We start from the raw sequence: 23,039 nt of genomic DNA, 5'->3' as shown, positions 1-23,039 counted from the left end.
TGCATCTAATGTTTGAAACTGTCTTTGGAATAGTTCTATTTGGTGTTTTTTCATGTGTACAGTCCGCAGAAAAAAAGATATCACTCTGAATAACTTTCGTTCTAATGATCGGAATTTCACGAACTAAGTGTCATTCCTGATGGTTCCTGGGGGTGACCTCAAATATGCTAATTAATTAGTGCTAACTATTAATTAAGTTACGAAATCAGACACAAAAACGTACTTCTCTGAATACACATATATATTTTTTTTACATATTTGGAATTCAGTCACTTGAATTAGTGGGAGTAGACACAATTTTAGAAAAATTGGGTCACAATAAAGGTTAAGATATTTGGCGTTAGTCCAGAAAGCCGCCAAAAAATGATTATTTAAAGCAGCTTGCGCAAATGATTATTTCAAGATAACCCATTGACTAATTCAAAAGAAAAATGCTTAATTTTACCAGGTTGCTAAGCAACCAAGCTATGACTGTAAAAAAAAAGTTGAAATAATGCTCTGTGATTGCTCGGAGAGGTTTAATTAATAGTTAATCGAAAATATCTCGATGTTTCTAGGCAATAGACAATTTTTAAACTAATTTCTGTCCAATACGCAAATTTCTTTGTTATTTTAATCTTCTTTGAAAAGAAAATTTGAATCGATTTATAAATTATTTATGATTTTCTAAGTTTTTAGATTTTAAATATATAAACTTTTTATCTGATATTATTTAGACTGTGCTGTTTTTGCTATATTTATTCGAGGATTTCATACTAAAATCAAATTAACATAACTTATTATAGCTATATACAAAATTTTAGGGATAATCATTTTTACAGCTTTAATCAAGTCTTCTAGGCAAGAAAAAAAAATGCTTGAAAAATAAAATGTAGATTGTATAGTATGTCTAATGCACATTCAAAAGGTTTTGTGTAATTTACGATATTTTTTTTTCTATAACTCAAGGAATTGCTGAATGTTTAGTGGTATTTTAAAAACATTGAAATATGTTATGTTTAAGAATTAGATATTGAAATAATGTGTTGCATATTGTATGATTCATTGTTTAATAAATCGCTTCATTCTGCTAGATATTTAGGTTACAAGAGTTTCTTTGGATAAAGATTATTAGCAAATAGCATCCCATATTTCGATACATTCTGAAACTTACGTTCGCAAATTCACCATAAAATTTCCCATAGCATATTCTTCAATTACGATAAGCTACATTTACCACCAAATGCTGGTACTATGATTATTTCTTGTTTTCTTATCTATGTTACTGGCAAAGTATGAAACGTTGGCATTGTGTAGAATGCCTAGGCATTCTATACAATGCCGGATGGTTTTAGGAAAGTATGAAATGTGAGAGGTATTATGACTAGCAAGTGACTAGAGATATATGACTCATCAAACAAGTTAGCGTTTCTCTCCTACTCGAAGTTGTTTGAAAAGGTGTTTTTTATATATCGATTCCAAAGTTTATTCTACATATATTTTAGGGTATACTTTCGGAGTATTTTAATCGAGTTTATTTTTGCACCCTTATTTGCTTAAAATTATTAAATAATTTGCTTAAAATAAATTATTCAAGCTACATGATTTAATGCATTTATAGTATAATAGTAAACGGGGTTTCCATCGCATATCCTTAACCAAGATACCGATATCAATTAATAAATGGAATAAGATTAGATGAATAATAAACGTTAATTTTTTCCTCGTTTTTATTTTCAAGGAAATATGCTTCGATCAAACAGATTTCATTCCGGAAATGAAATTATTGAGTAGGTCCCTTGGAGCAATATCATTCTTATCCCCTTTTGACGAAATATAGGAAAAATTGGTCTTCACAGTTTCTGTAAAAAGTATGTTTACCTTCTTGCCACGCTTTTTTTTTAATGAAAATTAGTTCGGAAATTAAGTATTTTTTATTGCATTTTTTTTCTATTTTTTAAATCAGATGATTCTACAATTTGCACGGTTTCAGAATCTTCATACAAATTTCAATTTTTAGTATTTCCTGCTTAACAAAATAAGGCATTTTTCCTGATAACAAATTATATTACAATAATATCTTGGAAATCAAGCTAAAGTTGAAAATTAAACAAAATAGTTTAGTATATTATCTGGATAAAAATCTACACGGAATCATGAAGAAAGAGTAAAAGATATAAGGAAATAATTAGTGAATCACACGTGGTAAGATAATAAAAAATTTACTTTCACAACTAAGATGTTAGGACGACATTTACTGATATATTTTAAGAAGCTTGAATATTTTGGCTACGTATTCGACAGCTTCTTATGTTCGGTATCTTTATACTCTTTGTAGTGACTTCTAAAAATCAACACTATTTTATATAATCTATGTTGAAGTCACAAGAAACAAAACAAAAGAAGACAATCAATACTTAATGCTTTTTTTCGAAAAAAATAGTATGCTTAGTAAATAATCAGCTGTTTTGCATTAAATAACTTTAAACAGCGGAATGTTTTATTCTTAACAAGTTTTATTCTTAGCTAGCAGACAATAATTCTTTTAAAAAAAAACTTGGCTATAATTTGAAAAGGAACTTTACTTTAAAGAAAGAATTAAAGAAATAGAAAAATTTATTAGTATATTAATGAAGAAATAATAAACGTAGTAGGGTAAAGAATAAGATTGTTAAAAATGTTAAAATTTAATTAAATAGTTGGTAAAATAGTTCTGCGAAACACTTCCGGACAGGTGATTAAAAAATTACTTTTAAGATTAAGACGACACATCAGATGTTGAGAAATTTGGGATGATGAGAGAGATACTTAAAAATGTTGACTACGTATTTTTATTAATATTTATAAAAAATATATTTAAGAAATTGATAAATATTTTATTCCAAATCTATTCATACGTATGTATATTATTGAAACTGTATCTGTTATTGAGAAAAAACTTAAAAAATAAAAAATAATCATTCTAAATAATCACAATCAGGTGTATAATCATACTCTATCAGAAGCATGCTTTTATAAAACTCGACATTCTTTGAATAAAATGTTTCATTCAAATTTCTTTACTGAATTGCAAATAGAATTTTAGACGACTAAAAAAGGAACATCGTATTTTATAGTTTTAAAAAATAAAAATAAAAATATTGGCAAACGATTATTAGTGAAGAAATATAAATGAAATTTTACGCTAAGGGAGCTAAGTCAAGTTCCTCGTAAGTCTATCGCATTTTAATATTAATCGTCCCATTCAATCATTTCTTCATTGTCGCCAAATTATTTTTTTTCAAAATAATTAATTTTAATTTTTCTCATCTTCTAATAAATAAAAACAGTTGAAACTTTAGATTTTTCAATTTAAAAATATATAGATTAAAATGGTATTAAAAAATCCATACCTTACAATTCAACATTTTTTCATCCTCACTTTAATTAAACAATAAAAAATAAAAAATAATTATTAAAAATTTTTTTTTCATGAAATTATATTTGGGTAAATGAGTTTTATGAGTGGGCGCAATTTTTTTTAATTGCTTCATCAGTTTTTAAAATATGACGGAAAACGCAAAAAGCGAAATTAACATTAAGGGGACCAAACTTTGAATCGCTCTCCTGACCATAGTATGGGGACCACATTTCCCAGATTGCGGCTACCCCCTATATTTTGAAGATAAGAAATCTAAATATGTATAAAAAAAATATATGTTTATTCAGAGAAAGTATGTTTTTGTGTCTGATTTCGTAACTTAATTTATAGTTAGTACTAATTAATTAGCATATTTGAGGTCACCCCCAGGAACCATCAAGAATGACACTTAGTTCGTGAAGATCCGATCATTAGAACGAAAGTTATTCAGGGTGATATATATTTTTTTTGCCGACTGTACATTATGTTAATAATGTTATTAACGAAGTTTTTTTATATCCTAATTGTTTTTTATTTCTCATTGCTCTTGCAAATAAAATAATTTTGAATAGCTATAACTCTATAAACTCTTCATTTTTAATTAATGAAAGATTAATTCAATTAACCAGCATTCATTATAGTACACGCTATTATTAATGTATTGACGAAAATTAAATATATAATTTTTTTTGAAGCACGAAGTAATTTTGAATATTTTTCTTCGAAGCACAAAAGTAGAAAAGCTTTTCCTTTAAGAAAAAATACTCAAAAAAAATAAGAACCTCTAGAATGTCTCTCTAACTTGGTATGTGCATTGCAAAGTTTACTAAAATATACATGCATATTTTTGACACTTTAAACTCTGATGAGTTTTAATTTTTTAAAAGTCTGATAAGTTATTAGGTTAGTGTGACCGGTGACTTTTTAAAGATATCCTTAAAACTCAATAACTAGGACTATCTTTTCATTTTGAAATATATTTCGACTTGATTAACCTATAAGAAAGATTGGCGACATATTTTTCAGACATTCTTTCCACTTTGCACACATGCTTCCAAGCAGAAAGGACTTACAGCTCCATCTCAATTAACTGCAATACAACTTCAGGCATGAACGCAGAGGACATTTTCTATGTAGAAATCAGGGACAATGAAAATTTGCTGGTGCAAAATTTCACAACCAAAGAATCAGAGTTTGAAGTAAAGAATTTGAGGCGAAATTCTATTTATTCAGTGCAAGTCTTCCTCATAAATAATGCAAGAAAAAGTAAACCCCTCATACTTGATGTGCTGACTTCCCCTGGTACAAAGAGCAATGCCACAAATGGTAAGTTGCTGTTTGTACTATATTATAAACCAATCAAGTTAGCATGTAGAAAATTTAGAATTGTTAATATAGTTGGTTGAAGAATTATACAAAAATTATATAATAGAAATATTAGAGATACTAAGTTATATTAAGTGAAATGTATTAGCCCTAGCTGATGCATTACAAAGCATTGGCGTTTACTTGTAGAAACATTAGATCTAAAAGTGTTATTTTTGTCTAATGATTTATTCAAACTAATCAAGTTCGAACGTTAAGAAAATATGCACGCTCTGAGCAATATGTTTGAATGAAAAATCATGAAAAACAATTAAGTTAGATTTGACAAGTATATTTATAGATAAGAAGATCAAGTCCTTTTTTGAACAGTAAAGAAAATGCAAGAAAAATTACATTTATATATGTAATCTATATATTAATTCACACATCTATTTTGATTTTTAATATTCAGTGAATTCGCTTTGTATCTTAGAAGTCATACTTAATACAGATGTGGTGCCATGATATATACAATTTTGTGATATCAATTTCAAGCAATGCACATTCAACAGCAAAATAAGCCAAATTTTTTGACAATAAATATCATGTGTATAAAAATGCTTCATGTCCAAACAAATACGTTATTATGAAGAATAAAAAATAGTATGATCATTTAACACATCAATGGTAAACCTAAAGTGAAATCTAAGACTTATCAAAATCAAGACTCATCAGTTTAATCAAGATTTTCAGAATAAATATACAATTTAACAAAATTTCAAACCTCAGATATGTACAAATTTTTAATGTTACATTTTAATCATTTGCAATCATACAATGCTCGATTTAATGTTAAAAGATTTAAATCATTATGCATATATTTGTATATATAACAAACAAACTACTTATAGCAAATGGTTTACGATGTTTTTTACTAAATTTGAAAATAAAAAAATAAGTGAAGATAGAAGAAACATTATTACTGCATTATACATACAATCGCAAATAGTTTACGATGTTCTTTTACTAGATTTAAAATGAAAATATGAGGAAGCATTATTACTGCATTATACATACATTAGCAAGCAGTTTACGATGTTCTTATACTAGATTTGAAGCAAGAATATAAAGTGGGAATAAAAGAAGCACTATTGAAATATTTTATATTCGAACAAAGTTATGAAGCAAATAGTTTACGATGTCTCTTACTTAGTTTAAGCAATAAAAAAAGTCAGGTGAATTTAAAAAAAAAGCATTATTACAGCATTTTACATTAAATAACAAACAGTTTATGATGTTCTTTACTTGATTTGAAACAAAACAATCAGGTGGAGAAAGAAGAAACATTATTACAGAATTATATATTAAAAAACAAACATTTTATGATGTTCCTTACAAGAATTGAAACTAAACAATCAGCTAGGTGGAGAAAGAAGAAGCATTATTACAACATTATATATTCAAAAACAAACATTTTATGATGTTCCTTAGAAGACATTCCTTAGAAGATTCCTGTATAAGATGAATAGAATATAATCAGAATATATTTAGCAGTTTTGTAATTGTTTTAGTTATGCCGTTTTTATTAATTTTCGACACAATTATGTAAATCGAATATTATTTTTGTTGCATAATGAAGGAAATATTGAAGTACCATGTATATTAATTAGAATTGTAAAAAAAAACTAATTACATTTAAATTAATTCTGAATCAAAATATCATTAAAAAAGACCCGAACTTTCATTCGTTATTGATTATTTCAACCATGATAATTACTTAAAAGAAACGTTATTTACTCTTCAAACCAATAATCCCGCTTATTCGAAAATGGGGATACAATATCTATAAAAAATAGACCTAGTAATGCAAAAATGTAATTCTTGATGACACACATATACATACACACACATTCATACATATATNTCACCGAATGACAGTTTGTGATAAATTCGATTAATTTATAATTACTGCAAACAAAAATATTTATCTATAATAATGATACAAGTTTGTTCTACTTTAAGTAAGCTTTTGGAATATCACTAACATAAATCTCGCAGAATTGGGTCGTGTACCTTTTTTTTTTCAATTTTCGCTGGTTACGGTTTGACGTGCCAAAATTTGACGACAAACTTTAAGTGTTTGCAAACGTCAATATTCACGAAAAATATCATTCAAGAAAGTATGATAGTACAGCTAAGCTACTAAATTTTCTTTTTAATGATTTTCAGTTTTTTTTAAACAGAATACATATTTAAAAAAATAAAAAGTATGTTAAACACTCTAAGCGATACTCGTGAAAAGTTGTCAAATGTAGAATTGAAATAAGAAATGTAAGTCAAAATCAAGTTACTCGCGATCAAAACTGTACGTATCTTAAAGTTAGTAATGCATAGTTACTCCTGTAATTTTATTAGAATTAATTTTCCCTTATTATGTTATATATTTATAAGAAAAGTTTGAAGACACCATAGGTTAAAGGTTCTAGAGATTTACCCATATATATATATATTTATATATATATATATAAGAGATTGTGGATCATGAATTGCTATTTAAAATGAGAAAAAAAAGTTGACATCGAAAGTAGGCAAATTACTATTATGGAACGTGGCTGTTTTAAACATTTAAGCCAGTCCAAATGTCATTTGAAACTTAAAGAGGTATTTATTTATTTGTCTATCTAATCCTGCTTTCCTGGCAATCAAACATGTTTTGATGATTTGTGCATTCACCTTCTACTATAGAGATTTGTGAAGTCCAAAAACATTATCAATAATGACTGAACTGAGTGACTGAATATACTGATGAATGAACTGACTGAATGACTACATCAATACAAACAATGGATGCAACAATTGAAAACATTAAATGTACTTAAATGCTATTGAGATATGTAATACTGAGTGAATTCACAAAAATTGTACACCATTTAGTATTTTTTTTAATGAATTTTACTTTTTTAATATAACTAAACAAACTATTGTAAGCGGCTTAGGTAATTCTGGTACCTGCTTAGTCAGTCCAAAATAATTATAGTAATTGGCCTAGATACACTCATTGCCATAAAAATTTGCGCACCAAGAAACAATTGTCAGGATGAAAGTACCCCTGTGTAAGTACAACGTTGGTACAAATAAGTGGTTAAAAAATCAAATCGAAGAAAAATTGAAAAATCAAATTTGATCCCACATATGCTCAATCGATCACAAATCTAGGGGATCGAGCAGGCCGTAGGAGGGTGGTAATGTGGTGCAGGCAAGCCTGGGACAGTAGCCGCATGCATTGTGTTATTGAAAAGTGTGTCTGGGAGACCTGCTATATATGGTCACGAACGTACTGCTCGGTTGTCATGTTTCCATGGATGAATATTAGGGGTTATTGTGAGTCATAAGCGATAGCACCTAACACCATCACACAGCCTGGGGGAATGGTGTGTCGCTGTACAGCGTTAGTAGGATTGACACCCACCCACCGGTGGCTCCATTTTGAGTGGTGTTGAATTCGTAAGGAATGGATTGCAACTAAATGGAACCAGATTACCTGCAACGATGAATTCCGTTCTACTTGCAGTGATGGAAATCATGTACGTCTCAATCCAGCCTTCACTGCACAGCAGCAAACAGCTCTTACATCTGTTGTGATGGTGTAAGGTGCAATCGCATAAGGCACACGACCGCGTCTAATATTGATGTAAGGTGCCTTGACGGTGCGTATTCACAACATTCTTTAACCACATGAGTGACCACTGAAGACTGGCCACCCAGCAGCTATTTTTCATCAAAACACTGCTCGACCAACTACAATAAGAGTGTTATAGGACTGCCTACGCTACATTACCACCCTTCCCTGGCCTGATCGATCTCTAGATTTGTCACAGATCAAGAATGTCTGAAATTATTTAGATGGCAAGTTGAACAGACTCCGAGTTTAGTCGAATTAGAGGCGTGTTTACAACTGCAGAACAAGATGCCATAAGACATCATAAGTGACTTGTATGGCTCAATACCCGAACCATATTGCATGTTGCCTTCGAAATAGGGGGGCCAAAACAGAATACTAAAAGAACCATTTATTTGCATTTTTTATGCCATAAATGATCTATTTGGTTTGAGTTTTTATTCCCTTACTTACATCAGCGTTGTACTTACATAAATAAAACCTTTCCCTTCTGACAACCTTTCGCGTTTGTGTAAGTTCTTCGTTGGTTTTTTAATTTTGTTTATTTGCTAGTTTTTAATTATATTGCGATTAACTTGTGACATTTCAAGTACTTCTTTGTCAGTCTTTGTATATTTCTAAAATATTTAATAATGAATTTTACACATTTTATTACGTATTTTGCAGGTAGCAATTGGTCTTTCGAGTACAGTCCCATAGTATATTTATCATCTGCCGTTGCTTGTGCTTTTGCTTTGGTGTTGTTAGTTACAGCATGTGCTATCAAATTCTTTTTAATAAGAAGAAGAAGTATGAAATTAAAACTTTTTTTTTCTATTGAAATCGTATAAATAGTTAGCAGTTTTAAAATGTTTTCTAATTTTGTTATAATACCTAAATAGTTTATTTTATTTACATCGCACTTAATTTTTATGTATAAGCATTTGACTCTGTTAAACAAATGTCAAATAAATAAAAATATTGCATATATTTTTGATAAAATATTTATGTTACTTAAATAGAATATACTAGTTTTTGGTTTACTTCAAATTTTAGATCTAGAAGTTTGTAAGTGCATTTACAGTTACTATTGAAAGGAAATATATTTTTATTTAAATTGTATTGAAAATGCTAATTTTGTTTTCGCAAGTTGACATTCACTATGAAGGTCAATTATTATTATTTTTTTTAAATCAATGAAAAACTATTAAGAATTAAGCGCAATTGAAAAAATGGGCTGTACTAGTCCTTTTACTCAGTTGAATTGAATATCACTTTTGGATGTGGAATTCACATTATTTGTAGTTTACTAGTTGCATTTTACTTTATTTCATAACCGGCGTTGAGCACCAAGGCCAATTCTGATTAACGACAATCACTGTTTAACTCCGTAGCCTCGTAGGCTTGAAGCCGATCCAGAAGACAATTGAACTCCTGGGTCAAGTCTTTTGACAAACTAGTCTTCGTGGATGACTTTTTTAATGGAACTGAACCGCAATTGCTTGAATGGAAAGAAAAACTACGAAGACCACCGACGGTTAGCCTGGTGACTAAATAATTATAATCCACGATCCGTCTACCACAGAGAACAACACAGTGATCGGTGCGAGATGGAAGCAGAATTCGTATCGACCAGCCAAGGCTGGGGTGCGAACTTGTGGGACACCTGTTATCTAGACGAGTGCTTTAGCCCATGAGCCCCCACATCGTTTTACTAATTGCTTGAAAACAAAACTTAACATTGGCGGAAAATCATATAGTATTATTGTCTTTGGGGGAATAAAACAATAAAGAATGTTCGCTTTGTAACACAGACATACTCTCCAGGAACCAAAATACCAGGCTCAGGATGCGAGAAAACCGAGGAAAAACCCTTTAGTACTAATTAGTCTAAACCCAATGCAAAGTCGTGAAAACGAATTCTTTGTCGAATGATGCTAGTACGTAATAAGAAAATGAGATAACCTTCTTCTATCTATTAAATGTAATTTAATTAATTATTGAATTTATATTTTACAGTGTGGACATACTAAAACGCAAATATATTTTAGTAGTATATATTTGGGTGATATAATAGTGATACTATCAGTCAAAAATATACGATGATTTATTTAAAAATATGTTTGTTATGAAGTGCTTTATAGTAAATCTGAAATTTATTCTTAGCATTAAAATATATTTAAGAATGTAAACAATTAGTATTTTTTTAACTCGTTACTTTTACTGAGGATTCAGAAGTGTTCACACAAAATTGCAAAGCCTTCCAATTTTTTTTACATAACTATAATTAAATTTTGAATAAAATATGGCATTTATTTCTAAATCTGATTTTTTTTAGAATTAATGAACCAGCAAGGAAATGAAAAGTGAGTAATTTTAACTAATCTCAATTTATTTTTATGAAGTTAAACTATTTATATTTTCATTATACGTTCCTTTCACATCAAGTTGATAAAAAAAAATATTTTAGTTGATTAAAGCTTGTTTACTAAAATAAATATATATCATTCATTCATGATTAATCAACTGAATGAAATATATTAAGGCAAAAAAAAAAATTATACATTCATTTTCTTAAAAATAAAGTTAGTTCTAATCGTAAGATATACTAAATAATAAATCATACTAAACTAAAATAGATGTACTAAAACTGGTTACAACTTAATCTAACTAGACTAGATGTATTAAAATTTAATGCAACTATGTACACTAAAAATAAAATTACCAGAAAAAATATATTTACGGGTCATAAACATTTTATCCTTGAGTAAGAATTACTTTAAAAAAAAGGTTTTTTTCTTCTTCTTCTTTCTTGAAAAAGATTTATATCAGTATAAAATGTTTAAGATATATTATAATCTTACGCTTGTGAAGTGAAAACAATTAAATAAATCCTGGTACTTATAGGAATGACTCAAACTTTACACAAGCTGTCCTAAAAAAATTCCAAAAGGATTATGAATATATTGTTTTTAGCAGAATAAAATTATTTCTAGAACATAAGAGAACGTAGCTATTTAATCAGTAAAAGTTGCGTTACATATATAGGTGATACAGAGCATGATATAAATGTAACGGACAGATAATACAATTTACTAGTAAAAAATTGGATAACACAGAGTCTAAGCACATTACTTAACAATAGCCCAATCTTATGTATGCTAATTAATTATTGCTTATGATACTTTAAGTTACGAATACAGGTACAAGAACGAACATTACCTGAATAAGCATATCTTTATTTGGCGGATTTGGATTCTACAGCCTCAAAATATGAAGAGAGGCTAGCCGCCATCTAGAAAATACGGTCCAATTAGTTAAGGCAAGATAGCAGTCGCAATTTCGTACATTTTGCGTATTTCACAATATCTCGAGAACTTCTTACGTGAATCGAAGAATAATTGATCGCATTCATGAAATCCGTTTATCGAAAAGTAATTACACGTAAAAATAATTTTTTAACAATTTATTCTATTATTTTATTTAATACAAGTCGAAAAACTTTTGTATTGTACTCTTCTTCTTGGATAATTTAAATATGCAATTTTAAATATCAAAATTCAAATGAAATCGTTTGAGCACTTCTCGAGAAATCTAATTTTATAACTTTTTATAGCCCCGGTCTATTCGAAGTATTCGTAAACCATTCTGTGTAGAGATGCTTGTCCACCACTTGCCGCCATTCTATACGGGTGTGTGTTCCACCTCAGAAAGTCTTGAAATCTGGCGTGCAATGCCTTTTCTACTTCTCATTGAATTTCTTTTTGCGACTGTTGTTGACGTATGCCTGTTTAGGCAGAGGGGGTGAGATTGTTCTTGTTTTCCAGTGGCGTCATCTACGACAACATTTGGTTGCATAGATAGAACACGGTTGCAACATTTGCTTATTTATAGTTATTTTATAATTTGTGCCTACGTTGTTAATGAAATTGGCTATAGGTAAGAATGGTTTACTGTTTGAATGCAATCTGCTTAATCCCTGTTTGATTCGCCCTGTCGAATCGTGTTTCGTTGGTTGAACCTTTGCGTCTAACTTTCTTGTATAAATTTGTATAAATCGCTTACTGATAATAATTGTGGCACAATTATATTTTGCATTTTGTAAGAAAATAATTATCGTATTAATGTGTCCTGAATTTGTTCGTATTTTAATTCTTTCCTAGTTATAATTCAATTTTAATTAGGGCTTTTAGAATAGCCAAACTACAAGTAAATATTTTGTTCAAAATAGATCCGCCCATAATTCAGAGAAATCTGGTGATTCCTGCTCAGAAGGGTTTCCATGTAACGGAAGAGAAGACGAAAAATTAAGAGAAAACATACCAGGTAAATCAAAGTTATGTTCTATCCAAAGCATTTTCTTTTACTTTTTAAACTTTTTAAGGTATTAAAACACTGATTTGTATTTGAAGTTTTAATGTTCTTAATTAAAGTTTTCAAATATAGTGTATTTAAAAACAGCTGCAAATAAAGAAAAAATTTTAATAGTCAAACTCAAGTTTACTTGTATAAAACTTGTATAACTTGTATAAAATAGGTATTCCTTCCACTTCCAATTTACAGATAAGATTCCATAAACTATGAGCTGCAATATCAGAAAAATAGTTAATCTTGGCCATATATGTAAACTACTTTATTTGATATCCTTGTGAGTACTTTAATTGAGCAATCTCAACTTTTTTGTTAATTTTTTCCTTAATTAACTAACAAAAATCATTCTTTTTAAAGAGCGCAGTGAAATTATTATGATTTATAATAATTATTCTCATTTCTGAATTTTTAAACGATTTTTTTGTTACATATTACAATCCGATTGAAAAACCCAGAAATTGACATACTTCTTTGAAATGAACTAAAATAACTATACTGTGCCAAACCAAAAACCAACTATAAATTCTTGATTCTGTATAAATTTGATTTTAAATTCACCAATAAAATTTGTAAATATACTAAATATGTATTTGAATAATATAATGCTCTGCAACATAATTTGAATTTTATTAATTATTAATTTCATTAATTTTATTTATTTAATTTAAATTTTTAGTTAAATGTTAAAGTTAAATACGTTCGTCAAATTTTTTTGTGCATATTAAGCTGTGTATTCAAAATTTGCTTCTCCTTTCTTAACAGAGAAATGTTAAATTCATGTCTAACAATTTTTAATACAAGAATATTCAAATTTATCTCGATAATTCATAATAATTTGCGTAATTTTGTCTATAAGGGTTATTTTTTTTCAGGATTTTTATCGAAATATAACTTGAATAAAGCGTTTATTTTCTATTCATTTGTCTTGAAAATAATAAAATAGCGTTTGTTTTCTAATTATAATTAAGAATACTAGATCAGAAATATATTGATTTTCTCCAGAGAATGGAAGGTAGAGACGTAGATTCTAATATTTTGCCTTAAATATTAATATCTGCAGTCGAGATGTTTCTTAAATATTTAAAAATGTCAAGTATTAGGCCATACAATTTTAAAGCAAGTTTCATTTCGCCATTATTTACTGTAAATTACAATAATTAAAAGATTGGTGCTGAAGTAATAAAGAATAAATGTTTTAAGGATTGTTTTGAAAATGAAGGCGTAGCTAAAAATGTAATTCATTGAATTAATTGTTTAAAAAAAACCTCTATTGCTGTAGAACTAATAGTCATTAAAATATTTTGCAGATTCAAAACATCTCACACAGATTTTTATCTTACTGAACAGGAAAATAACTTATGGGACCTTTTTTTCCTGTTTACAAATTAAGAATAAAACTGCAAGTTTATACAAGTTACCAATTATACGCTCGAAACACTAAGTGTTGCTAACAAAAAAAGTGGTATTTAAGTTACCATTCAAATAGAGTCTCTTTCTTTTTATTTTATTTTATAACTACAGTTGAACAGCAGGCCCAATTGTAGGTTTACAACAACTAATGTTTATCTCAGTAGCCTTGTAGTTCTGAACCCAATCCAGAAGACAAGGGCACTCCTGGGTCAAGAATTAGAAGACATTTGCCATCAGTGGAGGACATTAGGGAATTTAGCCAATGATTCGTCTACCACTGAGGATATTTTACATCAGCACTGTTGTCTGTGAAAGTCGGATGCAAAATTCATATCGACCAGCCATCGCTGGGATTCAAACCCGGTTCACCTTATTGGAAAGCGAACGCTCTATCCCCTGAGCCACCACGGTTCATAGCCCTTAAAACGACTCAAAAATTCTGCAAAGTCAATCATATCTAGTCTCAAAATGATCAAAATTCTAAATGGTGGAAGAATTTAGGCTCGCCACTGGACATGACTATTTCTCGAAACATTTGCGCTGTTTCTGCTTAGTTTAAAGTCCTATTTGCAGTATTTAAAATCTGATACGGCTCATGGATGATGACCATCTCATGCTTAGCCGAGTCGCTCTCTTGTGGACCGCTACTGGGAGGACAGGGGCCATTCAGATTCATAAATTATCGCTACAGCTGCTTCTCTTGCGCTCTGTAATTTTCTTTCGATGTTTGCTTTCTATTTGTTTTTGTACTTATTAATGCAGTTGTTTTTCAATCTTGTCATTAAAAATTTAAAAAAAAATAATAAGTTGCCGAGTGTCCAAAAAAAATTGACTTTTTAAGAAAAAACTAATTAAAGAAAACCGGAATGATATACGAAAGGACAAGCTGCGTTTTGCTTAGGAAACCACGTTTATTTTTACAAGATTTTAAAATTAGTTACAAAGTTTGCTAATAGAGGGCTCGAGATAAGAAATATATGAAGTTACAGGGGTCTGAAGTAATCATTATATGTAACAGCAACTCAAGACAAAATTTCGAAACATCCATAGCATTTTTTATTTGGAATATTTTGACAAAGAGCAAAGAAGAATGCTTCTTCAGTAAGTAACGCTATATGTAGACTAAATTAGCATATGAATGGAATTACCATGATTATGCTTAACCATACTTATTTACTGTCATATTTCTTTTGAATGCCTTTTTATTTACCTATTTTCATTTTTTTGGACCATTTTTAGGCATACAGTAATATTATTGTAATAATATAACGTAAAATTATATTTTTTTATGCTATTTTTTGTAAAATTAGGTTAGATAGAAAGTTATAACTCACACAAAAGGGTCAGTGCATGCATTGTTAACATATGTAAACTTGTTTAGAATAAAATCAGATGCAATGGTAAATGTCATTTGAAATTATGTTCACAATGGTTCTAAAAATAAAGGTTTTGTGTAAAGTAAGTTTTATTTTAAATAATACAAACTTAACTAAAACATTTGTTAACCATATTTTTTTTAGATGTCGTTGTTTTTAGCGAGAAATTAAAATCCGAAGACTCTGGATTAAGAAAATATTTTTCTTCAAGCAGTTGCTCATATTCAAATCATGTGACACTTCCATCTAATCAAGATATGTTTCCACAAGCAAAAATGAAAGTATGAGAAATAAAGTTTATATCAAACATATTTTAAATAATTTTGAGCAGTGACTTTTTTTTTGATGTTAGGATAATGGCATATTAACGCATCATTTCAAGATTTAGAAAAACAATAATGACGGAAAAACTATACATAAATTCTCCCTAAAGGATTCCTTTTAAAACAGAAAAGTGATTTTAATTTATCCACGTTAATCTATGGAGTCTGAATATTAAATATCCAGAATTTCTCTATTTAAGTAGTTACTGTTAAGTAGCTACTTGTTTTTCAATGTTTAAGTTTTAAAAATATTTAAAAACTAAAAATTTAAAAATTATAAGCTAAGTTCAATGATAATTTTTTCAATGGATCAAAAGAAAAATTATTCAAAACAATTAGTTGATGATTAACTCGGGAAACTCCAGTAATAAGGATATACCAGACACTTAATTCCTTATAGGTTAACATGAGAAGTAAACCTTCTCTGCCAGAAATAAACTCGTAAATCATTTTGTTTTAATTTAAAATAATGTTTAAATTTCATTTTTTTTGATATACGATGCAAAATGTCAGAACCTTTTAAATGTATAAAAAAATTTTAATTCCCATAAAAAAGTATTTTTACAAATATATTTATTGTGAATTTTGATAATTAATGAAATTATTAAGAATCTTTCTTTGAGACGTTTGACATTAAATTAGGTACGGCAATATTATCTATATGTCTGAATTAACCCTTATTACTCAGTTCACACTGAATGGCTGTGGTAATGGCATATCGCTTCATTGCAAACTTATAAGGCTTTGGCCATTATCTATATGAATGTTAGGGAGCGAAATGGTATATTAAGAATCAAACTTTAATAGGATTACCACACAGTAAAAAAATGAAAGCTCACATTTCACGACTTCTTATTTGACGAAAACATTTTCTGGTACATGCGTCAAGGTGACAAAATAACTGCCGTCATATCTTCGATAGAATGAATTTCGTCAAAATTTAAAAAAAAATAAATCATTATGCTACTTTTTACCAAAAAAAAAAGAAGAAACTCGTTGCGTCTAATGTATCTAACTTTTATAATAATCACTTTATTGTGGGAACTATATAGATGGATCAAAGTAACCCAAACAACATAAGGACAGGAGAATAAATTACACACATGCCCGAAGTGCGATGTGAACCCAGACTCATATAGGTTTAAGGCCAACACCTTGACCACCATACAGCTAATCGGCTTGTTTCGCCACTTTATTTCCCATCATCTAGGCTTTGTTCCAGTTAACAAGCTATCACAATGTACTGTGATGAGGTTCCAAGTTCAGGAAGCATTTTCGTCAAATTTGAGAGCTCGCGTTTTGTCACAAATCACGTGTTTTCGTGACGAAATGATTCTCAAAAGTAACGAACCACTGCTCAAGGATTGCTAAATCGTCAAACATGAGACTTATTTTTGAGAGTGCATAGTAACATAAAAATAAATTAAATGAGGAGATAACTCATAGTGCAAAATATATAAGAGGAATTATGCCAAAAAATTTATTTACAGTGTGTGGCAAAATGTATTTCCTTTCGTATTTCTTTAACAATATTTTTATGAAGAGCTATCGGTATTATGGCATCTTAATTTTGCAAAATGTAAATGACTTCGTTTTCGTTTTTAGAATTTTGAAACAATCCCCCCTTGGTCAACTGCTGATTGGGTGATTCCCACGCAGCCTGTAGAAATGGTGACTCTGCAGTTCCACAACACTCCGACGATAAGCACTGCAGAAGGTGCTACAACTCCCTGCAGTGAGCAACATGTGCCTTCACAGACATTATCTACTATTTCTGAAACAAAGGCAGCGCTTACTTCTTCCAGTACATTTTCATCACAGCCCTCAACAACTTTTGCAAAGCAAACGGATGTTTGACATTAAAATGTTGCAATACAAACCGTGACATATTTTAAATTGTGCGTTCTGAAAATTCGTTGTAAACTCTTAATTATTTCTATCATTTCTATTATGTTTTTTTTTTATGAATAATTTTATAAATAATGCAAGTGTATAGTTCTGTATTGTACTTAAAGTTCATCTTATATTGCAACTCTGTAATATCACCCTGCAATATCGTATTCATTTTAAAGTTAAAAATGAGTACCTGCTAGCATCGAATTTAAAAACATCCCAATAAGTAATTATCAATTTACCCAACAGAAATAGCCTGCTTTTAAAAACTAAACTGTTATTGATTAAATGAAATAGTATAAGATTGGAACGAATCAGTGTAGGCTCCATGTTGATTATCAACATTGACTGAATTAAATTACCAGAGCTACATAAGAGAATCTAAAAATAATTTACAGTAAAATAAACTAATTTTCACGAAAAAAATTACAACTTTAACTTAAGATGATGTATTTAGATTAAAAAGTTACGGTAGAAAATAGAAAAGTTAAATGAATGACTACAGATAAACTGAGTATTTCAAAACATGAACCCTGCTCTACCAAGTAACTCGGTAAATCCTTAATTATCCTGGCAATCTGAATGGTTAAGAATTTGAAAAAATACTTGGAGAAAACTGAGTCGTAACATCATAATTCATTGACATTAATAACTAACCAACTTTTTTTTTCTTTACAATTTACTATAAAATTAGATTATTGTGTGAATAATACACTAAATAATGACTACGTAAAATTAAATATAACTTATATAACATTAATTTATTATTATGCTTTGATAACAATGAGCATTTATCAATAATTTATCATTTAATTTCTGATATTTATTTTACAGGCTCAACAGTAATTCTAACTGATATCAACGAAATGAAATATATTTGACAGTGTAAATATATATATAAATGAAGATATACGGAAACAGTGGAAATGACAGCAGTGAATGTAGTTCACATTATAAAAGGAATGTCACACACAAAGTTCTATTGACATTTTTTTTATTATTAATAATAAATTTATTATGAATATTTAATCAAATATAAATGAAATCAATTTATTTTATTTATATTTCATTATTTTATTTTGAAAATCTTATTGATGTAAGTAATGAAGTGATATTGGTGATAAATATTAATACTGAATGTTGCTTAATGGTATATTTTTTCTTGCTCCAAACAATTCTAACAAAATAAAAACTATCATCATTTATGCATGCTCTAAATATAATTCTTACAAGTATGCAAGTGTCCTTCTTATGCAGTATATTATTTTTAAACATTAGAAAATTATTGTCATCCATGCGTGTTATTTTCCTAGTCATGTGTGTAAACAATATCATTTGAATATTGTGTATAAAAGCAAATGAATTTTATTTTTGCATATTTAAAATACATTTTATTTCGGCTTTCAGAATAAAATGAATTTCAATTTTTGCCTACCACTGTGGAAATAAGCTTAATAAAATATATTTATTGCTTTTTGGAATAAGCTTTTAAATATAACGTGAAAAATAAGAAATAAAAATTATTTTAAAAAAATGCTTTAAAGGTTGAAAATGTTTTAAGTCTCGATATTCAAAATCATTATTTTTTTAACATCTTAACATCTCCTTTCCTGTAGCTTAAAAAAACTTGTGTAAATATTAACATTGTAATAATATAAATATAAACATTGAAGTTTGCATAAATAAGTTTATTATAAATACAAAGACTAAAGTAAACTTTTCAAAAACAATTTATTTAGTGAGAAACAAACACTTATCTTTAATTTTGTCCTAAGAAAAATATTACAGAATCCTTATTTTAACCCATAGTTAATGATACCAAACAGTGTCAGTACTATTTTCTTTGAATTCTAAAATTAATGATAAGAACTTAAAATATTTTACATTTTTATACAATTTTATTTTGTAAAAAAACATGACCCATGATAATTATTCCTGCAATTTCACTTTGATTTAAATTTTCCAGTTGTAATTGACTACAAATTTCAATTTTCGCTTATTTTTCAAAATTATTTATCACTTAATCACAACCGTAATCATGATTTCATACGCTTACTTTTGTATTAGAACAAGTGTGTTTTAATTTTGATAAAATAATAAAAAGCAATCACTTGATCTAACATTTTGTGAAAATTTATATACATAACACAATTTCAATGACCATTTTTACTTGGGGAATAAATCGTAAGCATTTTAAACAAAAATTTATAACCATAAAATATTTTTAAAATTATGTCCAAGGTATTTTCCATTGTTCTATAACATGATAGTTGTTTTTATATTATCATAATTTTCTTAAATTTTAAGTTCTGAAAATAATTTATGTTAGATGCATATTTGTAAGACGATTCGCAAAGGTTTATTCAAGAATTTTTGTTTCGTTGTTTAGTCTTACTTTATTTCAATATTTATAAAAGTATCATAATGGGAGATTTAGCAGATTTATAAAAGTATATACTGTCGTTTGTATTGCTTTAAATTTGTAATTAAACACGAGACTTGCAATACCTTGTCAACAAATTCCGTTTCAATGAATTTTTCTGATTACTTTTCCTCATCTAATTTAAAGAGAAGATAGAAATGTTTTCATGCACTAGTATGAATTACTTTATAAGTTAAAATTGTTTACATTCTTTAAAAATACAAAAATCTGTATTAATATATTGCGGTTTACATTGCTTTTGATGCTCAGTTTTATATAACTGTTTTTTTTTAATCAGAAAGCGTATTTTTACTCGTTTCATTTTTACTGTAAATTTTACGTTTAACAGCTTACTCTAATTGAAAAAATTAACACATTAATTCAAAAATATCAATAAAAAGAAAAAATGAGAAAATGATGATACTATTAATGAAAAATTACGATTACGAAATTATTGTTATCATAAAAATTATGATATTGATGATATGAAAAGGAAGATATTATTTTAAAACGATAAGCTAATCATCAATCAAAAGAAGAAAAAAATAATACATTGTTAAACAGCTGAAGTTTTCTTTACATATATAGTGAAAAATTATGGTTTTATTTAATCATCGATCAAAATTCGTAATAGCAGAATATGAAATTTAAACCAAGTGCTTTCATTTACATGCTTTCTCACTTATCTATTTTTTAAAAAAAAAGTACAGGATGCCCTAAATTAGATTCATGTTCTTTTTTCCTTCAAAAATTTATAACAAGATAACGGTACACTGCAAATAGTAAACTAATAATAAAGAAAAAAAACGTATCAAGAGTATATTTATTTTTTAGTTACTCATTCACTATCTGCAGCGTCATCTTTTGAACTGAAATCAGTACATGGAATAGGAAAAATGAAGAAAGGTTTATTTCCTCTTATATTTTGATGCTTCAGGAAAAGTTCATTTTTAATTAAAAAAATATTCTGAGCATTAATTGTCTGAAATTCAATTAGAAAAATTAGTAATATGATTTTTAAATTCTTGGTTTTGCTATAAGAAAACTACTTAAAATTTTCTGAACACTCATCCTAATTCAAAAGCATGTATCGCTTCATTCTATATTTCTAAATAAAAAACCTCATTTATGAAAAAAGAAAGCAAGATAAGGCAAATGATGTATTATTATTGCAAAGCAATATAATTTTTATTCAACAAAAATATTAAATTGCAAAATTTATTTACAAAAATACTAAAATATTACACGTTTTACAGTTTTTAAGCAATTGAAAATTAATTTTATAAACTTAATTAAGCTTAATCTTTCTTTCAGTTATTCACTTCGTGTAACTTCAAAAATAAATTAAATTTTCATTATTTATTTATTTATTTTTTTAAAAAAATGCGCAAAAAAAACTGGAGGGAAATAATTAATTTTTTTAAAAAGGTTTTTTTTTCCTTTTATTTTATGCGGACATGCTATTGCATATACATAGATATATTCATAAAATCCCATGCTATTTTAAAATATCATAAACACACCATTCTTATTAAAAATAAGAAGTGTGAAGTTGTTATTTTGTTTTAACAACACATTTTTCCTTCACAAGTCATTGCATACATTAACTTTGCTTTATTATGTTTCTGTAAAGTTGTAACTGTATATTTCGGTTTCGCAGATTGAATTGTTGCAAAAAAGAAAATTTTTTGCTATGATCAAATGAATATATTAATATGTATGTATATCAAATAGAGTATATTTTTATATCTTGTGGTTAAAAATATTTGTAAAGTACTGTGAAATTTTATGTGATTGAATAAAATGTTTTATGTTGTATAGTACTTTTCATACATTCTTTTCACAAATATTTACAGGTTTGGCGTTGTTATAAAGTTCATCCATAAACGACAGAAAACAAAGAACATTTTTTTCTACTTCATGAGATTTTTAACAGATCTTGGATATTTTCACTTCGTTGCGTTAAATTACAATTGGTTTTTCTCTCCAAGTTACGATCTTTTTCCTTAAATGACAATTATGGTCTATTATTTGTCAAAATGTCCAATTTTAAAAACGTTGTACATAACAGTGGTTCACATAAATGTTACGACAAACTTCTAGGAGGGTTAGGATACACCAGGATTAAAACGGTATGGGAACTCATGCCTGGAAATGTCGTCTTTAGCCACAAGGGGCGCTTTCCTATTATGTAATATTTATTTGTGTGCTTCTGGAAATGTCATAGAAGGGAAATGCCCCTTGCCACTTTCGATGAAATCTCCGGGCATATGTTCCTATGAAATTCTAATCCTGATTATGAGCTTTAACTCCCCTAAAAGTTTACCGCCGAGCTTATACATAGCCTCTGTTACACACAACTTTTCTTTTGAAGTGTACATTTTGGCACAAGTAGATTAAACTTATCATTTAAAAAACTGCCACTTTGGAAGAAAAAATTATTACATATTTGAAATCCCCTTACCCGAATAAAGCAAGAACAAGTTTTTGTATAAGTGCAACAAAAAGTTCCCACTTTGTAATTATTATATATTTATCCGTTATTGCATTTCCATATATAAAGTGACATTTCACAAACTAAATGTACTTTGGAATTTTTAACTATTTATGCATTATTTATTATTGGTACAAAGAACATTTTCAACTGACTTCAGCAGCTTATATTCTTTCACGCAAACAGTTATTCAACAAGCAACAAGAACGGTCTTAATTCCATAACTCAAAAAGAAAAAGAATCTTACATCTATTAAGATATGATTTTAAAAAAAAATTATAAACATAGCAATAATACAATAAAAGAATAAATAAAAACGAAGAAAAAAATGCCACTTAAAATATATCTAAATAATGTCCAAAATTTAATAATGAATCTTATCACATTTATAGGAGATATTCCACTATT

At 28.2% G+C, this 23,039-nt stretch overlaps 1 protein-coding gene across 1 annotated transcript in view; it reads left to right on the top strand.

The window, feature by feature from the left end:
- Positions 1 to 21,958, top strand: part of LOC122271661 (neural cell adhesion molecule 2) — a 139,462-nt gene extending 117,504 nt beyond the window's left edge. Inside the window, exons 7-13 of the mRNA XM_071185043.1 lie at positions 4,406 to 4,705; positions 9,030 to 9,152; positions 10,681 to 10,708; positions 12,574 to 12,668; positions 15,644 to 15,780; positions 17,428 to 17,720; positions 18,550 to 21,958. Of these exons, the coding sequence (XP_071041144.1) occupies positions 4,406 to 4,705; positions 9,030 to 9,152; positions 10,681 to 10,708; positions 12,574 to 12,668; positions 15,644 to 15,780; positions 17,428 to 17,679 (935 nt within the window). The 3' untranslated portion in view covers positions 17,680 to 17,720; positions 18,550 to 21,958. The remainder of the gene's footprint in view (positions 1 to 4,405; positions 4,706 to 9,029; positions 9,153 to 10,680; positions 10,709 to 12,573; positions 12,669 to 15,643; positions 15,781 to 17,427; positions 17,721 to 18,549) is intronic.
- Positions 21,959 to 23,039: the final 1,081 nt, after the last annotated feature.

The sequence above is a fragment of the Parasteatoda tepidariorum genome, chromosome 1 (genome assembly GCF_043381705.1).
Source record: "Parasteatoda tepidariorum isolate YZ-2023 chromosome 1, CAS_Ptep_4.0, whole genome shotgun sequence".
Taxonomy (NCBI): Eukaryota; Metazoa; Arthropoda; class Arachnida; order Araneae; family Theridiidae; genus Parasteatoda; species Parasteatoda tepidariorum.
The sequence above is the reverse complement of the archived record's forward strand: the minus strand, read 5'-3'. Positions and strand labels throughout refer to the sequence as shown.